This window comes from Nerophis lumbriciformis, linkage group LG30 (assembly GCF_033978685.3).
Source record: "Nerophis lumbriciformis linkage group LG30, RoL_Nlum_v2.1, whole genome shotgun sequence".
NCBI lineage: Eukaryota > Metazoa > Chordata > Actinopteri > Syngnathiformes > Syngnathidae > Nerophis > Nerophis lumbriciformis.
In genome coordinates, this window is record NC_084577.2 from 29,124,731 (window position 1) to 29,145,086 (window position 20,356).

Here is a 20,356-nt window from a genome sequence, read left to right on the forward strand (position 1 = left end):
GTCTAAGTCAGACCTACGGAGAGGTTTTTGTTTCATGTCTCTCCGACCTTCCCAGTGGGAGTTACAGGCAGTCTTGTAATTTTTTTCTTCCGAGGAGCAGTTTTTTCTCCGTTTTATTCAAAAATTGCTCTAGAGCGCAATTTTTAAATTTGGGGTTAGTTTTTTTTTATTAGATCGCAATTTTTGCCAGTCCTGATGTGTGCGTTCAGTTTGGTGAGTTTTGAAGCATGTTAAGGGGGTCAAATTACAGCTCAAAGAGGCAAAAGTTACTGTTTTTACTCAAATTTAGTGTTGAAGGGGGAATAGCAAACTTCCTGTAGATTTTTGGCCGAGGAAATAAATTAATTAAATTTAAGTCTAAGTGAGACCTACATAGAGGTTTTTGTTTCATGTCTCTACAACATTCGTACTGGGAGTTATAAGCAGTTTTCTTTCTAGGGGGCGCTAGAGCGCAATCTTTAGTTTTGGGGTTTGGTTTTTTGATAAAAAGTTTTGCCGTATATTACTGATGTGTGTGTAAAATTTGGTGAGTTTTGAAGCATGCTAAGGGGGTCAAATTACAGCGCAAAGTTGCGGAAGAAGAATAATAATTAAAGCTGCAAGCAGCATTGTTCGGGCCCGCGTATTTGGCAGGTGCTAGTCCTAAGTGTCCCAATACTTTTGTCTACTTTTAGTCTGAAGTGTCCCAAGACTTTTGTCAAGTTTTAGTCCCAAGTGTCCCAATACTTTTGTCTACTTTTAGTCTGAAGTGTCCCCAGACTTTTGTCTAGTGTACCTACCTTGTCTGCATTGTGTGGGCACGTTGGTGCTTCCTGCTTTTAAGCAGCCATCTTAAAAAAACAGCAGCGCAGCAGCATCAGCGCAGCGGTTCTTTGAAGGCTCATAAAATCAAAACCGGAGCAGTTAGAAAAATTATTTCGATAACTTTTATTTGTAAGGGTTCAATCTTTCTCCTGTGTTATTTTGAAGCTGATACGACAAACGCGCTCAGAGGAGATAATGTTTGAAGAGAAGTGACCGGTTTATAAAAAAAATTTGTTTTGAAGGGGAAATTGCAAACTTCCTGTTGATTTTTGCTGGGGGTTGTTAATATATGAAATGTAGGTCTAAGTGAGACCTACATAGAGGTTTTTGTTTCATGTCTCTCCTTCCTTCCCAGTGGGAGTTACAGGCAGTTTTGTCATTTTTTTCTTCCGAGGAGCAGTTTTTTCTGCGTTTTATTCAAAAAGAGATCTGGGGTTAGGTTTTTTTTATTAGATCGCAATTTTTGCCAGTCCTGATGTGTGTGTTCAGTTTGGTGAGTTTTGAAGCATGTTAAGAGGGTGAAAATACAGCTCAAAGAGGCAAAAGTTACTGTTTTTAGTACTTTTTTGTCTTGAAGGGGGAATTGCCAACATCCTGTTGATTTTTGCCCGAGAATATACTATTATGAAATCTAGGTCTAAGTCACACCTACATAAAGGTTTTTGTTTCATGTCTTTCCGACCTTCCTAGTGGGAGTTACAGGCAGTCTTTTTTTTTTTTCCGTAGGGGGCGCTAGAGCGCAATTTTGAGTTTTGGGGTTTGGTTTTTTGATAAAAAAGTTTTGCCGTATATTACTGATGTGTGTGTAAAATTTGGTGAGTTTTGAAGCATGCTAAGGGGGTCAAATTACAGCGCAAAGTTGCGGAAGAAGAATAATAATAAAACCTTACAAATTCAATAGGTCCTTATGTCCCATTGCATAAGGATTCCCTTTGGGAGTCCTTATACAATGGGCCATGCGGGCCCTAAATATTCAGTGTAAAAAAACAACAACTTTATAGACCAGCGGGGTTTCGATTTGTGCCAAAAAACAAAGTACTGACACGCTGTCAACAAGCTGAGTTCACATGAAATAAACGGTAATTAAAGCTGCAAGCAGCGTTGGTCGGGCCCGCGTATTTGGCAGGTGCTAGTCCTAAGTGTCCCAATACTTTTGTCTACTTTTAGTCTGAAGTGTCCCAAGACTTTTGTCTAGTGTACCTACCTTGTCTGCATTGTGTGGGCACGTTGGTGCTTCCTGCTTTTAAGCAGCCATCTTAAAAAAACAGCAGTGCAGCATCAGCGCAGCGGTTCTTTGAAGGGTCATAAAATCCAAACCGGAGCAGTTATTAAAACTCTTTCAATAACTTTTAATCAGAAGGGTCAAATCACTCTCCTGGGTTAGTTTGAAGCCGAAACGACAAACACGCTCAGAGGAGATAATGTTCGAAGAAAGGTGACCGGTTTTTACAAAAATGTTGTTTTGAAGGGGGAATAGCAAACTTCCTGTTGATTTTTGCTGGGGGTTGTCAATTTATGAAATGTAGGTCTAAGGGAGACCTACATAGAGGTTTTTGTTTCATCTCTCTCCGACCTTTCCAGTGGGAGTTACAGGCAGTTTTGTCATTTTTTTCTTCCGAGGAGCAGTTTTTTCTGCGTTTTATTCAAAATTGCGCTAGAGCGCAATTTTGAGATCTGGGGTTAGTTTTTTTTTATTAGATCGCAATTTTTGCCAGTCCTGATGTGTGTGTTCAGTTTGGTGAGTTTTGAAGCATGTTAAGAGGGTGAAAATACAGCTCAAAGAGGCAAAAGTTACTGTTTTTAGTACTTTTTTGTCTTGAAGGGGGAATTGCCAACATCCTGTTGATTTTTGCCCGAGGATATACAATTATGAAAACTAGGTCTAAGTCAAACCTACATAGAGGTTTTTGTTTCATGTCTCTCCGACCTTCCTAGTGGGAGTTACAGGCAGTCTAGTTTTTTTTTTTCCTAGGGGGCGCTAGAGCGCAATTTTGAGTTTTGGGGTTCGTTTTTTTTATTAAAAGACAATTTTTGCAGGTCCTGATGTGTGGGTCAAATATGGTGAGTTTTGAAGCATGTTAAGTGGGTCAAATTAGTGCTCAAAGAGGCGGCGGAAGAATAATAAAGAAAGAATAAAACCTTACAAATTTAATAGGTCCTTATGTCCCATTGCATAAGGACTCCCTGTGGGAGTCCTTATGCAATGGGCCATGTGGGCCCTAATAAAACCTACGAAATTCAATAGGTCCTTATGTCCCATTGCATAAGGACTCCCTGTGGGAGTCCTTTTGCAATGGGCCATTGCGGGCCCTAATAAAACCTTACAAATTCAATAGGTCCTTATGTCCCATTGCATAAGGATTCCCTTTGGGAGTCCTTATACAATGGGCCATGCGGGCCCTAATTATGTCCCATTGCATAAGGATTCCCTTTGGGAGTCCTTATACAATGGGCCATGCGGGCCCTAAATATTCAGTGTAAAAAAACAACAACTTTATAGACCAGCGGGGTTTCGATTTGTGCCAAAAAACAAAGTACTGACACGCTGTCAACAAGCTGAGTTCACATGAAATAAACGCTAATAAGACTTTTTGAAAGCAGGATGACGACGCCAAACATCTCTCGCATTCTGAATCGGCCGAAGTTCATTCTTGAAAATGTCTTGTGTCTGTGACCCGGACTAAGATCTATTTCAAAACGGTTGCCATGGGACAGAAAACGGAGCCTCGGATTAAAGGGATTATGGAGCATTACATGGCCCATGGCCCTTGTGGTTACTCCACACGTTGTTGTTGTTCAGTTAAAGTAGCAATGATTGTCACACACACACACACACACTAGGTGTGGTGAAATCTGTCCTCTGCATTTGACCCATCCCCTTGTTCACCCCCTGGGAGGTGAGAGGAGCAGTGAGCAGCACCGGTGGCCGCGCCCGGGAATCATTTTGGTGATTTAACCCCCAATTCCAGCCCTTGATGCTGAGTGCCAAGCAGGGAGGTAATGGCTCCCATTTTTATAGTCTTTGATACTTAAAAACTTAAACCTCATTGGCTGCTACTGAGACAGGATCGATTACTTCAGTCTTGATTTACCGGAAGTAAGTCTTTGCTTTTTGAAGCTGAGAATTTTTCGACACGGTATTTTCCAACAAATTTGTTTTCTATGAAATTGTCAGCATAATTTCATTAAAAAAAAAAAATCTGGCTTCAGTTACATAAATTCAGTGTAAAAAAAACAAAAATGTTCATTGAAATTGTCAGCGTAATTTGATGTAAAAAAAAAATAAAAAAAATCCTGCTTTAGTTACATAAATTCAGTGTAAAAAAACAAAAATGTTTCAATGAAATTTTCAGCATAATTTGATGTAAAAAAAAAACCAACCCAAAAATCCTGCTTCTGTTACATAAATTCAGTGTAAAAAACTAAAAATGTTCAATGAAATTGTCAGCATTATTTGATGTTAAAAAAATAAAAATAAATCCTGTTTCAGTTACATAAATTCAGTATAAAAAAATCTATAAATGTTTCAATGAAATTGTCAGCATAATTTGATGTAATAAATAAATAAATCCTGCTTTAGTTACATACATTCAGTGTAAAAAAAACAAAAATGTTTAAATGAAATTGTCAGCATAATTTGATGTAAAAAAAACAAAACCAAATCATCCTGCTTTCTGTTACATAAATTCAGTGTAAAAAAAACTAAAAATGTTCAATGAAATTGTTAGCGTTATTTCATGTAAAAAAAAAAAATCCTGCTTCAGTTATATAAATTCAGTGTAAAAAAACTAAAAATGTTCAATGAAATTGTCAGCATAATTTGATGGAAAAAAAATTAAAAATCCTGCTTCAGTTATATAAATTCAGTGTAAAAAAAACAAAAATGTTTCAATGAAATTGTCAGCATAATTTGATAAAAAAAAAAAAAATCCTGCTTTAGTTACATAAATTCAGTGTAAAAAAACCAAAAATGTTTAAATGAAATTGTCAGCATAATTTGATGTAAAAACAAAACAAACAAAACATCCTGCTTTCTGTTACATAAATTCAGTGTAAAAAAAACTAAAAATGTTCAATGAAATTGTTAGCGTAATTTCATGTAAAAAAAAAAAATCCTGCTTCAGTTATATAAATTCAGTGTAAAAAAACTAAAAATGTTCAATGAAATTGTCAGCATAATTTGATGAAAAAAAAATTAAAAATCCTGCTTCAGTTACATAAATTCAGTGTAAAAAACCCCAAAATGTTTCAATGATATTGTCAGCATAATTTGATAAAAAAAAAAAAAATCCTGCTTTAGTTACATAAATTCAGTGTAAAAAAAACAAAAATGTTTAAATGAAATTGTCAGCATAATTTGATGTAAAAAAAACAACAAAAAAACATCCTGCTTTCTGTTACATAAATTCAGTGTAAAAAAACTAAAAATGTTCAATGAAATTGTTAGCGTAATTCATGTAAAAAAAATAAAATCCTGCTTCAGTTACATAAATTCAGTGTAAAAAAAACTAAAAATGTTCAATGAAATTGTCAGCATAATTTGATGTAAAAAAAAAAAAATCCTGCTTCAGTTATATAAATTCAGTGTAAAAAAAACGAAAATGTTTCAATTAAATTGTCAGCATAATTTGATGTAAAAAAAATCCTGCTTTAGTTACATAAATTCAGTGTAAAAAAACCAAAAATGTTTCAATGAAATTGTCAGCATAATTTGATGTAAAAAAAAAACAACCAAATCATCCTGCTTTCTGTTACATAAATTCAGTGTAAAAAAAAACTAAAAATGTTCAATGAAATTGTTAGCGTAATTTCATGTAAAAAAAAAAAATCCTGCTTCAGTTATATAAATTCAGTGTAAAAAAACTAAAAATGTTCAATGAAATTGTCAGCATAATTTGATGAAAAAAAATTTAAAAATCCTGCTTCAGTTACATAAATTCAGTGTAAAAAAAACCAAAATGTTTCAATGATATTGTCAGCATAATTTGATAAAAAAAATAATAATCCTGCTTTAGTTACATAAATTCAGTGTAAAAAAAACAAAAATGTTTAAATGAAATTGTCAGCATAATTTGATGTAAAAAAAAAACCAAAAAAACATCCTGCTTTCTGTTACATAAATTCAGTGTAAAAAAACTAAAAATGTTCAATGAAATTGTTAGCGTAATTTCATGTAAAAAAAAATCCTGCTTCAGTTATATAAATTCAGTGTAAAAAAACTAAAAATGTTCAATGAAATTGTCAGCATAATTTGATGTAAAAAAAATAAATCCTGCTTCAGTTATATAAATTCAGTGTAAAAAAAAAACGAAAATGTTTCAATGAAATTGTCAGCATAATTTGATGTAAAAAAAAACAACCAAATCATCCTGCTTTCTGTTACATAAATTCAGTGTAAAAAAAACTAAAAATGTTCAATGAAATTGTTAGCGTAATTTCATGTAAAAAAAAAAATCCTGCTTCAGTTATATAAATTCAGTGTAAAAAAACTAAAAATGTTCAATGAAATTGTCAGCATAATTTGATGAAAAAAAAATTAAAAATCCTGCTTCAGTTACATAAATTCAGTGTAAAAAACCCAAAAATGTTTCAATGATATTGTCAGCATAATTTGATGTAAAAAAAAAAAAATTCAGTGTAAAAAAAAATAAAAATCCTAATAAGGACACAAATTACCCTCCATACTGGTCCTAACGGGCTGTGATGAGGTGGCGACTTGCCTTCCACCCAAATGCAGCTGAGATAGGCTCCAGCACCCCCCGAGACCCCGAACGGGGCAAGCGGTAGAAAATGGATGGATGGTCCTAACTGGCACCCATTCATGTAATATCCAACGGTGCCGTGTTATTTTAGGGTTGCACGTGACGTCACGCGCGGTTGCCGACACTTCGCTCTTCGACACTTGGTGATCACTCCAGCAGCACTGAGAGCGGACTCAGCCAAAACTACCTTATAGGTAATGTTGCAATTTTCAATGCCAGTCTTATAGTCTCGGCCGGGGTTTGAACTCACGACCTACCCATCTCAGGACAGACACTAACCACAAGGCCACAGAGCAGGTTGTTTTTTTGGAGACACACACTTGCCGCTTGTGTCGACTCAAGTTGTTGTTTTTCCAGTTTGAAGTGAAATATACAATGGATGAAGCTGATGTAATGGAGCACAGCATGGATGTAAACGCCTCAATTCGGTTTCACACGTTTGACAATAATCTCTCTCTTTTTTCCTTAGTTCTTCCTGTGCTCGGTCTACGTGCCCATGTGCACGGATAAGGTGCCCATACCCATCGGCCCGTGCGGGAGCATGTGCATGTCTGTCAAGAGGAAATGTCTGCCGGTTCTTCAGGAGTTCGGCTTCATCTGGCCAGAGGTGAGTCGTAAACATCTGTGGAGGCTTGAGGGATTTGGACAAATGTCGTGATTTACGGCCACGCTTCACCCGATCGTCTCGCAGACGGGCGTCGGACATTTTCTAGCATCCAACGTCAACAAGTCTTCCCTCAACCAAGATCTTAATCAATCGTCTGCGACGGGAAGCTGACAAGCCAAATACTAGAGTCTGTGAACATTGCTCCAAAGTATGGATTTCGTGTTGGTTTATATATACAAAAATAAACATTGACATGTGCACAGGCAGTAATATATGATAAAAACAAGGCGGCAGCTAAAGAAGGACTTCCCTGCTCATCCCATAGGAAAAACCCGCCAGGTGAACAGCTGATTTTACTACCTCCGGCGCTGACGTAAGACAACCACGTGACTCGTGTCCCAAATGTGACCATAGGATGAACAAATATACGACGATACTAAGACTATAGTGGCCATAAACAGTTAGCTTCTACAGCTGGGGTGCACAAAGTGCGGCACGGGGCCATCTGTGTCATTGGCCCTTATAGGCACATTACCAAAAAAAAAAAACACGCAGAAAAATTGGGTAAACAGCAAGAAACACAAAAAAACAACAACAAATGTTGACATCAGCCATAAAAACACAAAGCTTTGCATTCTAAAAACAAACAGACAAAAAAATGTTTTGTATATATGTATATACACACTAGAGATGCGCGGATATGCAATTATTTCATCCGCAACCGCATCACAAAAGTCGTCAACCATCCGCCATCCACCCGCTCTAACATTTAATCAAAACCGCACCCGCCCGCACCCGCCCGTTGTTATATATCTAATATAGACGATGCAAGGCATTAGTGAGGTTATAAAGCTTTTGCCTGTTAAAGAAAGGAGACTGATCCAATGCAGCAGAGACATTCGCGTGCCACGCTGTCACGGCCCAGACGCACACCAGTGCGCAATCATCTGGGAGCCGCGCTGAGCGCACCTCCAAGCGCGTGGAGGTGCGATGTCCCTCGCACCCGCGGCGGCTCCACCCGGGCTCGCGCCCGAGGCTTCAGCGCGCACCGCGGCGGCCATCCTACTAGTCGCGGCCTAGCCCTCGCGGCTCTCGCTGCCGGCGACGGCCGGGTATGGGCCCGACGCTCCAGCGCCATCCATTTTCAGGGCTAGTTGATTCGGCAGGTGGGTTGTTACACACTCCTTAGCGGGTTCCGACTTCCATGGCCACCGTCCTGCTGTCTATATCAACCAACACCTTTTCTGGGGTCTGATGAGCGTCGGCATCGGGCGCCTTAACCCGCCGTTCGGTTCATCCCGCAGCGCCAGTTCTGCTTACCAAAAGTGGCCCACTCGGCTCACCAGGGTGAGCCCCACCCCTTTCGTGAGCGCACTGCGCGCGGAGTGACCCCTGTTACGCGCCCCCGGCAACGGGGGTGGCGGGCAGGTAAGCTGCGCGGGCGGAGCGCGCGGAGTGACCCCTGTTACGAGCCCCCGGCCACGGGGGTGGCGGGCAGGTAAGCTGCTTACCTGCTGCGCGTGACGCCGGCCGCGGCGAAGGCGGACGAGGCGGGGTGTCGGTGCGGTGGGCGCGGTGGTGACCCTGGACGTGCGTCGGGCCCTTCTCGCGGATCGCCTCAGCTACGGCTCCCGGTGGGGCCCTCTCGGGGGAAGGGGCCTCGGTCCCGGACCCCGGTGAGGCGTCCCTTCTCCGCTCCGTAAAAGTGTCCATCTCTTTTTTTTTTCTTCTTCTGTTGTGGCATATGCTGCAGGTGCCTGCTCGTTTTTCGTATGTGGGTAACAACATTTAACTATGTATATATATTTCCCAATTGGTTTAACTGCCACCCGCCTGAATCTATTTAAAATCTAATTTTTTTTTATTTCAACCGCCCGACCCGACCCGCGGATAAAATCTAATTTTTTTTTTATTTCAACCGCCCGACCCGCGGATAATCCGCGGACTCCGCGGTTGTGTCCGCAAACCGCGCATGTCTAATACACACACAAACCACAGTTGACGCAGGGGTAGATCTTGCTTTGGTTTTTGGCTGAGACCAGGGATATTGGGCTAGAAAAGCTTGGTGACCGCTGATTTACGGTATTAGTGATAAACTGCGGTAAAACCCCCGACAGTTACTCTCATCGTTGTTAATCATACAGAAACGTGATCGATAGGCGCACTTTGATAAACTCAAAGATCGGTGAGACTGCGTATTTACTGGAGAAGCTGCGGCCTGCCACCATGGCCCCCCTCTCCCCTCTGTTGTTAGATATCTTGAGATGTACGTTGTAATATGTTTATGTGCTTTGCTATGGAGGTTTTTTCCCACTCCAAACTGGGCCCTCTTAGGAGCCCAGTCTAGATTGTATTTTTTCACTCATCCTTCCCCAGCGTTTACCTTTTTCCCATCTTTTTCCTTGTGGCGACCCATCAGCGTTCCTGTTCTGCAACCCTGTACACTGTTTGTTTGTCTAATCTTGAACGGGTTTGTGCTGAAAACAAAGTTTCGTTGTACTTGTGCAATGACAATAAAGTCCTATCCTATCCAAGCCAGGAGTGTTCATGGCTGGCTAGCCAAAAATGCTAACATGAATGCAAGAGACATTAACGTCTTTCCCCATTAAGAAACGACATTCACCAATCTGAACGTATAAAAACACATTGCTGTCCGAGCAGCTAAGCTATTTAATTGTGCGAATGGAATATGCTTGCACGATGTTGACGATATACGACACAAATGATGTCAATTTGGCCGACGGTGCAGCTTTTAATATCGGCGTCCTATCGTGATAATGCATGTTGAAGACGTGTCCGCGCACATTTTACAGCGACAATCGAACAAAGGCGTCCTCAACAAAAAGCTCTGGTAAATATTTATATTACTTAAAAGAAAACTGGGTTTGTTTAATAAAATTCTACTACATCAACAATATGATTTGTCTGAGTGGCTGGACAGGAGAGATAAACAAAATAATTTTAAAAAATGGATTAAAAACAACACACTGCCATCTAACTTATTGTCATACTTGCAAATGAGACTCAGAAATGTAATAAGAAAACAAGATGTATAGTTATCATAATCAGCAAATTTCAGATGTATTATTACAAATATAACACACACAAAAGTACCAAGAATTGGTACCGTTAAGCAGAGGTGTGGACTCGAGTCACATGACTTGGACTCGAGTCAGACTCGAGTCATGAATTTGATGACTTGCAACTCGACTTAGACTTTAACATCAATGACTTGTGACTTCACTTGGACTTGAGCCTTTTGAATTGACATGACTTGACATGACTTGCTACTTTCCCCAAAACCCAAAGATGAAAAAGTTATTCGGGAGCGCTCCGTATTTTTCATTGTGTACTTGTCTATCAGCGTTGCGTGTGTCAGCTGGTGTGCTCTCAGTACAACAGCCAATCAAATTAGATCTACTTTGTTTTCATCACACAGCATTCATCCAATCAAATTGCAGGACAACCAACGAAGAAGACATGTCCAAACCACACGCCAGTGAACAAAATATGATACCTAAAATAATTTTGTTTGGGTATAAAAATTACGAGGTGGTCAACACAAAACGGTTTGCAGTATGCAACACATGCGGTTCGAAAATGACTGATGGAGAGGCAACAACTTCCAACTTCGTCCGGCATTTGAAGTTGCACAAAGAACGGTAAGTTTTGAATGTAAGATAACGTTTATTGGCTAAGTAACGTGACTTTTATTTGCTGTGTAGTTAAATCAGTGAGGCTGTAAACTCACTGCTAACGTTATAACGTTATTGCAAACACGGGAATCTGTTGCAGTTCACTACCTTATTCATACTTTTTGTTCAGTGATTTTTTTTAAGCAGGGTTACGTTAGTCAATATATCACACGTAACGTTAGACGGCGGTCAGCAGCACCGCGTATTTTAGCCACCTAAAAAAAGACAAAAATAGTAAAATAAAGGTCAGTTAAAATGTATACTATATTATGAATATGTGTACCGTTTTAGCTAGCTTTCTGACATACTGTTGGTTGTTTACCTCAGGGGTCCCCAACCACCGGGCCGCGGCCCGGTACTGGTCCGTGGATCGATTGGTATCGGGCCGCACAAGAAATATTTTTTTTTTTCTTTTCTCTTTTTAATTAAATCAACATAAAAAACACAAGATACACTTACAAGTAGTGCACCAACCCAAAACAACTCTCTCCCCCCTTTTGTTCTGGGCATTGAACATGAAGACTCTTCCTTCACTGTTCCGAGTGGCCATGAGAGTCTTGGCAGTGCCTGCCTCCAGTGCTCCAGTGGAGCGAGTTTTCAGCCATGGTGGCATCATACTACGCCCCCATCGTGCACAAATGACTGACAGACTCTTGGCTAATTTGGTCTTTTGCAAATGCAATGCAGCATAGGGCCCTGACATATAAAAAGTACAACTTTTTTGTTGTGTTCACGTATATGTCATGTTTTTTCAATGTTAACACTTTTGTACAAATAAGTACATTTGCACTTTATTTTTCAATGTGTTTGTTCTGTAAAGGAATGAGTTAATGTTTAAAATGACTGGTTAATAGTGTCATAATGTCAGCACAATTTTCTTTCCTGCAATTTAAAATGCACTTGTTTTAATAAATAAATACAGCGTTTGAAAAGCATACACAATCTGTGTTAATATATTAGTCTGTGGTTAAAAGGACTTGAAAGGACTCGAAACTCAAAATGCAGGACTTAGGACTTGACTTGAGACTTTCCAGTCTTGACTTTGGACTTGACTCGGGGCTTGCCTGTCTTGACTCGGGACTTGACTCGGACTTGAGGGCAAAGACTTGAGACTTATTTGTGACTTGCAAAACAATGACTTGGTCCCACCTCTGCCGTTAAGTACCGGTATTGATTTTCAGGTACTGGAAAATTGCTAGAGTATTGATTCAAATGTGAACGGTGCCCATCCCTAATTGTGATGCGTATGGTATCGCAAAGACAGTATTTTCCAGACTATAGAGCTCACTGGTGTATAAGCCCCCCCTACCACATTTTTGAAGAAAAAAATAATTTTTCCATATATTAGCCGCACCGGACTATAAGTCGCAGATATAAACGTTGTGAAATGAGTTATTTATACAGAAAGATTTTGTAAATGTATATTTACATACCTTAATTGTTCCCAAATGGTGTCTGTAACAAGGCAGTAAAACGGCTGATCAAACAAAACAGAAGTCATGGTCATGGACTCACTACCTACGGAAGCTAGCTCTCCAATCAGCCAAACAGACTCAATAACTCCACATTTTAGTGAATTTCCAAAACTGAATCAACACAAAAAGAATGCCATTGTAAGGTAATACTATAAACTTTTTTAGCATATTAGCTAATGCTAACGACGCTAGCTTCATTACATTAGGATAGCGCGTACAAATATGCATGAAAACACTCCTGCAGACGTCACACATGGGACGGTTTAGTAAGTAAGAATTGTTTTAGTTATATTGCAAAACTTACAAACGTCGCTTGGAGTGATGAATGAAGAATCCAAACGAGCAGAAGCGCTGTGGAAGCGGCATTTGTACTTCCGGTTGAAAGATCAGTCCGACAGAAGGGCAATGCAGCACCTGCAGAAACAATAACACACCTTTTCAATGTCTTTGCTTGCTTGTTTTTTTAAGAAAAACTATGTGACGATCTGTCACTTCATTTCGGTTCGTTTCCATGTTTTTGTATTTACTTCCTGTCAGTGCTCTTATTTTGTTATATTTCCTGTTGGTTCCGCTGAGCACTGTTTTCTCCTCACCTGCCGTTGATTGGCAGCCGGTCCACACCTGCTGCCAATCAGCATATGTCTATTCATGTTTCCACTCGAGCCCTCCTCAGTGCTCGACGATAGACTATGTTAGGAACTGTTGTATGCAAGACTGCTACATTTCTCCGTTGTTTTATTATTAAAATCATCTTACCTGCTCATCCTCCTCCTGGTTCTTGCATCTTGGGGTCACACAAACGGCAGCCATGCGAGTTCCTCGCAAACTATTCACTTTATGGCTGTCAGCGCACCGTTTTATAAGCCGCAGGGGTCAAAGCACAGGAGAAAAAAATAGTGGCCTATAGTGTGTAATTTACGGTAGTTCTAATAAACATATTTAAACACACAAATAAAAAATAATATAGTTTTTAAAAAGCTCGAACAATATAAGAAAGTACATTGTATGTATTTGATATATTTTTAAATAAATCTTGGTGTGTTTAAAAGTACTTTTTGGACACATTCGAATACATCAGTTTGCACATTTGATGGCAGCTGCTGGTTTTTCTCTCTCTGAAAGGAATTTGTAACTTCTCCATCACGCTCCCTTTTGCAGGTGCTCAACTGCAGCCTCTTCCCGCCTCAGAATGACTACAACCACATGTGCATGGAGGGCCCCGGGGACGAGGACCCACCCTATCACCCCATCCGTCACCCTCCCCACCAGGAGGAGTGTCAGGCCCTAGGGTCCGCGCCCGACCAGTACGTCTGGCTGAAGCAGGCCGACAGATGTGCTCTCCAGTGCGGCTACGACAGCGGCCTGTACAGGCGGAGCGCCAAAGTCTTCACCGACGCCTGGATGGCGGTGTGGGCGGTCCTCTGCTTCCTCTCCACCACTTTGACCGTGCTGACCTTTCTCTTGGATTCACAACGATTCTCCTACCCTGAGCGGCCCATCATATTCCTGTCCATGTGCTGCAATTTGTACAGCGTTGCCTACCTGGTAAGTACGCTCGTCCCAGACTGATCCCGGGTTTTAGTGACCTGAATATGTAAATAAATGTACAGGGGCACTACCTTAGCAACATTAGATGCAACGGGAAATTGTTGGAAACTGACCAACACGGATGCATTAGTGCAGGCCTCTCCAAAGTGTGGCCCCGGGGCCATTTGCAAAAAAAACAAATAACTAGATGAGGCAATTCCTGAAGGAATTGCGTGTGAATTAGAGATGCGCGGTTTGCGGACACAACCGCGGAGTCCGCGGATTATCCGCGGGTCGGGCGGTTGAAATAAAAAAAATTTAGATTTTATCCGCGGGTCGGGTCGGGCGGTTGAAATAAAAAATAAAAAAGATTTTAAATAGATTCAGGCGGGTGGCAGTTAAACCAATTGGGAAATATATATACATAGTTAAATGTTGTTACCCACATATGAAAAACGAGCAGGCACCTGCAGCATATGCCACAACAGGAAGAAGAAAAAAAAAAGAGATGGCAACGCCGGCAGCAAACGTGGTACGCGACAAACTAAAAAAGGGAATACTAAAGACCAGGGGGAAAAAAAACAGAAAAGTTCAGCGTGGACTCGTTTTTATGAGGTTGTAAATCAGGATGATAGTAATGCTGGCTACGTGATTTGCAAGAGCCGCGACGCCGTTTATGTCTACGACAGTCACAAAACCGGGACATCTAACATGGTGCGTCACATTTGTGCAAAACCCCGAACCTCCACAAACACCCTGAGCATGAGCAGTTTCGTCCGCCGTGATCCCAGAAGAGTGCCACAGGATGTTAAAACAAGATAGAACGCAGCCGCCTGCAGCAGTTTGAGTGGCGCGAGTGCGCTTGGAGGTGCGCTCAGTGCGGCTCCCGGATGATTGCGCACTGGTGTGCGTCTGGGCCGTGACGGCGTGGCACGCATTGAATGTCTCTGCTGCATTGGATCAGTCTCCTTTCTTTAACAGGCAAAAGCTTTATAACCTCACTAATGCCTTGCATCGTCTATATTAGATATATAACAACGGGTGGGTGGCGGATGGCGGGCGGGTGCGGTTTTGATTAAATGTTAGTTCGTGTGGATGGCGGATGGTTGACGACTTTTGTGATGCGGTTGCGGATGAAATAATTGCCTATCCGCTAGAGATGCGCGGTTTGCGGGCACAACCGCGGAGTCCGCGGATTATCGGCGGATCGGGCGGATGAAATTAAAAAAAATGAGATTTTATCCGCGGGTCGGGTCGGGTCGGGTCGGGTGGTTGAAATAAAAAAAAATTAGATTTTAAATAGATTCAGGCGGGTGGCAGTTAAACCAATTCGGTAATATATATACATAGTTAAATGTTGTTACCCACATACGAAAAACGAGCAGGCACCTGCTGCATATGCCACAACAGAAGAAAAAAAAGAAAAAGAGATGGACACTTTTACGGAGCGGAGAAGGGACCGAGGCCCCTTCCCCCGAGAGGGCCCCACCGGGAGCCGTAGCTGAGGCGATCCGCGAGAAGGACCCGACGCACGTCCAGGGTCACCACCGCGCCCACCGCACCGACACCCCGCCTCGTCCGCCTTCGCCGCGGCCGGCGTCACGCGCAGCAGGTAAGCAGCTTACCTGCCCGCCACCCCCGTGGCCGGGGGCTCGTAACAGGGGTCACTCCGCGCGCTCCGCCCGCGCAGCTTACCTGCCCGCCACCCCCATTGCCGGGGGCGCGTAACAGGGGTCACTCCGCGCGCAGTGCGCTCACGAAAGGGGTGGGGCTCACCCTGGTTGATATAGACAGCAGCTGGACGGTGGCCATGGAAGTCGGAACCCGCTAAGGAGTGTGTAACAACCCACCTGCCGAATCAACTAGCCCTGAAAATGGATGGCGCTGGAGCGTCGGGCTCATACCCGGCCGTCGCCGGCAGCGAGATGTGCTTGGAGGTGCGCTCAGCGCGGCTCCCATATGAATGCGCACTGGTGTGCGTCTGGGTCGTGACAGCGTGGCACGCGAATGTCTCTGCTGCATTGGATCAGTCTCCTTTCTTTAACAGGCAAAAGCTTTATAACCTCACTAATGCCTTGCATCGTCTATATTAGATATATAACAACGGGCGGGTGCGGGCGGATGCAGTTCTGATCAAATGTTACATCGGGTGGATGGCGGATGGTTGACGACTTTCTGATGCGGTTGCGGATGAAATAATTGCCTATCCGCGCATCTCTAGTGTGAATGCTCCAATTCTGACGAACTGAAATGCTAACAGAATGTAGTACGAATGTAAGAATTGTTTGAATGTTGGAATGCTATGAATGTTGAAGATTTAGAATTTCCAGGAAAACTGGAATATGGTTTGGAACTTGGCAAAGTGTTAGTGTGCATGTTCAGGATGAGTGGAATGTGTTGACGTTGGAACGGTTTGAATAGGTGCAAAAATGTATGATTTGTGGATCTTGGAGAAATGTCCCATTCATTTCAACGGGAATTTCATGGAAATTTGGGAATTTCGGGAAAAGCTGGGATTTTTTTTTTAATGCTAAAAAAAATAAGTGAACGTTCTTAATGAGTTGGTGTTGGAATTTTTCAAATCGGTCGAGAAATGTTTAAGTAGTAACATTTTTAATTTGAAAAATGGTATTATGGAATTCCTGGAATTTGGGGGAAACCGGGAGTTTTTCCAGTTCAAAAACAACTTTGTTTTTTGTCCTGATTAAGAAGAATGTTTTGACAGTGGAACGGTTGCAAAATGTGGAAGGAGTAGTCGCAAGAGTAAAGAGTGAAAAATTCCTGGAATTTTTTTGAACTTGGAAAAATGATAGTTTAAATGTTCAGGATGACTGGAATGTGTTGACGTTGGAACGGTTTGAATAGGTGCAAACAATGTATGATTTGTGGATCTTGGGAAAAGTGTCCCATTCATTTCAACGGGAATTTCATGGAAATTTGGGAATTTCGGGAAAAGCTGGGATTTTTTTTTTAATGCTAAAAAAAATAAGTGAACGTTCTTAATGAGTTGGTGTTGGAATTTTTCAAATCGGTCGAGAAATGTTTAAGTAGTAACATTTTTAATTTGAAAAATGGTATTATGGAATTCCTGGAATTTGGGGGAAACCGGGAGTTTTTCCAGTTCAAAAACAACTTTGTTTTTTGTCCTGATTAAGAGGAATGTTTTGACGGTGGAACGGTTGCAAAATGTGGAAGGAGTAGTCGCAAGAGTAAAGAGTGAAAAATTCCTGGAATTTTTTTGAACTTGGAAAAATGATAGTTTGAATGTTCAGGATGAGTGGAATGTGTTGACGTTGGAATGGTTTGAATAGCTGCAAAAAATGTATGATTTGTGGATCTTGGAGAAATGTCCCATTCATTTCAACGGGAATTTCATGGAAATTTGGGAATTTCGGGAAAAGCTGGAATTTTTTTTTTAATGCTAAAAAAAATAAGTGAATTTTCTTAATGAGTTGGTGTTGGAATTTTTCAAATCGGTCGAGAAATGTTTAAGTAGTAACATTTTTAATTTGAAAAATGGTATTATGGAATTCCTGGAATTTGGGGGAAACCGGGAGTTTTTCCAGTTCAAAAACAACTTTGTTTTTTGTCCTGATTAAGAAGAATGTTTTGACAGTGGAACGGTTACAAAATGTGGAAGGAGTAGTCGCAAGAGTAAAGAGTGAAAAATTCCTGGAATTTTTTTGAACTTGGAAAAATGATAGTTTAAATGTTCAGGATGAGTGGAATGTGTTGACGTTAGAACGGTTTGAATAGGTGCAAAAAATGTATGATTTGTGGATCTTGGGAAAAGTGTCCCATTCATTTCAACGGGAATTTCGTGGAAATTTGGGAATTTCGTGAAAAGCTGGAATTTTTTTTTAAATGCTAAAAAAAATAAGTGAATGTTCTTAATGAGTTGGTGTTGGAATTTTTCAAATCGGTCGAGAAATGTTTAAGTAGTAACATTTTTAATTTGAAAAATTGTATTATGGAATTCCTGGAATTTGGGGGAAAACGGGAGTTTTTCCAGTTCAAAAACAACTTTGTTTTTTGTCCTGATTAAGAGGAATGTTTTGACGGTGGAAAGGTTGCAAAATGTGGAAGGAGTAGTCGCAAGAGTAAAGAGTGAAAAATTCCTGGAATTTTTTTGAACTTGGAAAAATGATAGTTTAAATGTTCAGGATGAGTGGAATGTGTTGACGTTAGAACGGTTTGAATAGGTGCAAAAAATGTATGATTTGTGGATCTTGGGAAAAGTGTCCCATTCATTTCAACGGGAATTTCGTGGAAATTTGGGAATTTCGTGAAAAGCTGGAATTTTTTTTTAAATGCTAAAAAAAATAAGTGAATGTTCTTAATGAGTTGGTGTTGGAATTTTTCAAATCGGTCGAGAAATGTTTAAGTAGTAACATTTTTAATTTGAAAAATTGTATTATGGAATTCCTGGAATTTGGGGGAAAACGGGAGTTTTTCCAGTTCAAAAACAACTTTGTTTTTTGTCCTGATTAAGAGGAATGTTTTGACGGTGGAAAGGTTGCAAAATGTGGAAGGAGTAGTCGCAAGAGTAAAGAGTGAAAAATTCCTGGAATTTTTTTGAACTTGGAAAAATTATAGTTTAAATGTTCAGGATGAGTGGAATGTGTTGACGTTAGAACGGTTTGAATAGGTGCAAAAAATGTATGATTTGTGGATCTTGGGAAAAGTGTCCCATTCATTTCAACGGGAATTTCGTGGAATTTCGGGAAAAGCTGGAATTTTTTTTTAAATGCTAAAAAAAATAAGTGAACGTTCTTAATGGGTTGGTGTTGGAGTTTTTCAAATCAGTCCAGAAATGTTTAAGTAGTAACATTTTTAATTTGAAACATGGTATTATGGAATTCCTGGAATTTGGGGAAAACCGGGAGTTTTTCCAGTTCAAAAACAACTTTGTTTTTTGTCCTAATTAAGAGGAATGTTTTGACGGTGGAACGGTTGCAAAATGTGGAAGGAGTAGTCGCAAGAGTAAAGAGTGAAAAATTCCTGGAATTTTTTTTAACTTGGAAAAATTATAGTTTGAATGTTCAGGATGAGTGGAATGTGTTGACGTTGGAACGGTTTGAATAGGTGCAAAAAATGTATGATTTGTGGATCTTGGGAAAAGTGTCCCATTCATTTCAACGGGAATTTTGTGGAAATTTGGGAATTTCGGGAAAAGCTGGAATTTTTTTTTAAATGCTTCAAAAAATAAGTGAATGTTCTTAATGGGTTGGTGTTGGAATTTTTCAAATCAGTCCAGAAATGTTTAAGTAGCAACATTTTTAATTTGAAAAATGGTATTATGGAATTCCTGGAATTGGGGAAAAACCGTGAATTTTTCCAGTTCAAAAAACAACATTGTTTTTTGTCCTGATTAAGAGGAATGTTTTGACGGTGGAACGGTTGCAAAATGTGGAAGGAGTAGTCGCAAGAGTAAAGAGTGGAAAATTCCTGGAATTTTTTTGAACTTGGAACAATGATAGTTTGAATGTTCAGGATGAGTGGAATGTGTTGACCTTAGAACGGTTTGAATAGGTGCAAAAAATGTATGATTTGTGGATCTTGGAGAAATGTCCCATTCATTTCAACGGGGATTTCGTGGAAATTTGGGAATTTCGGGAAAAGCTGGAAAAAAAATTTAAATGCTAAAAAAAATAAGCGAACGTTCTTAATGGGTTGGTGTTGGAATTTTTCAAATCAGTCCAGAAATGTTTAAGTAGTAACATTTTTAATCTGAAAAATGGTATTATGGAATTCCTGGAATTTGGGGAAAACCGGGAGTTTTTTCAGTTCAAAAACAACTTTGTTTTTTGTCCTGATTAAGAGGAATGTTTTGACGGTGGAACGGTTGCAAAATGTGGAAAGAGTAGTCGCAAGAGTAAAGAGTGAAAAATTCCTGGAATTTTTTTGAACTTGGAAAAATGATAGTTTGAATGTTCAGGATGAGTGGAATGTGTTGACGTTGGAACGGTTTGAATAGGTGCAAAAAATGTATGATTTGTGGATCTTGGGAAAAGTGTCCCATTCATTTCAACGGGAATTTCGTGGAAATTTGGGAATTTCGGGAAAAGCTGCAATTTTTTTTTAAATGCTAAAAAAAATAAGTGAACGTTCTTAATGGGTTGGTGTTGGAGTTTTTCAAATCAGTCCAGAAATGTTTAAGTAGTAACATTTTTAATTTGAAACATGGTATTATGGAATTCCTGGAATTTGGTGGAAACCGGGAGTTTTTCCAGTTCAAAAACAACTTTGTTTTTTGTCCTGATTAAGAGGAATGTTTTGACAGTGGAACGGTTGCAAAATGTGGAAGGAGTAGTCGCAAGAGTAAAGAGTGAAAAATTCCTGGAATTTTTTTGAACTTGGAAAAATGATAGTTTGAATGTTCAGGATGAGTGGAATGTGTTGACGTTGGAACGGTTTGAATAGGTGCAAAAAATGTATGATTTGTGGATCTTGGGAAAAGTGTCCCATTCATTTCAACGGGAATTT

General features: G+C 40.2%; 1 protein-coding gene across 1 annotated transcript in view; it reads left to right on the forward strand.

Annotated features, from left to right (window-relative positions):
- fzd4 (frizzled class receptor 4) overlaps window positions 1-20,356 on the forward strand; it is a 52,884-nt gene that overhangs the window by 23,376 nt on the left and 9,152 nt on the right. The window contains exons 2-3 of the mRNA XM_061925867.1: window positions 7,036-7,173; window positions 13,502-13,888. Of these exons, the coding sequence (XP_061781851.1) occupies window positions 7,036-7,173; window positions 13,502-13,888 (525 nt within the window). The remainder of the gene's footprint in view (window positions 1-7,035; window positions 7,174-13,501; window positions 13,889-20,356) is intronic.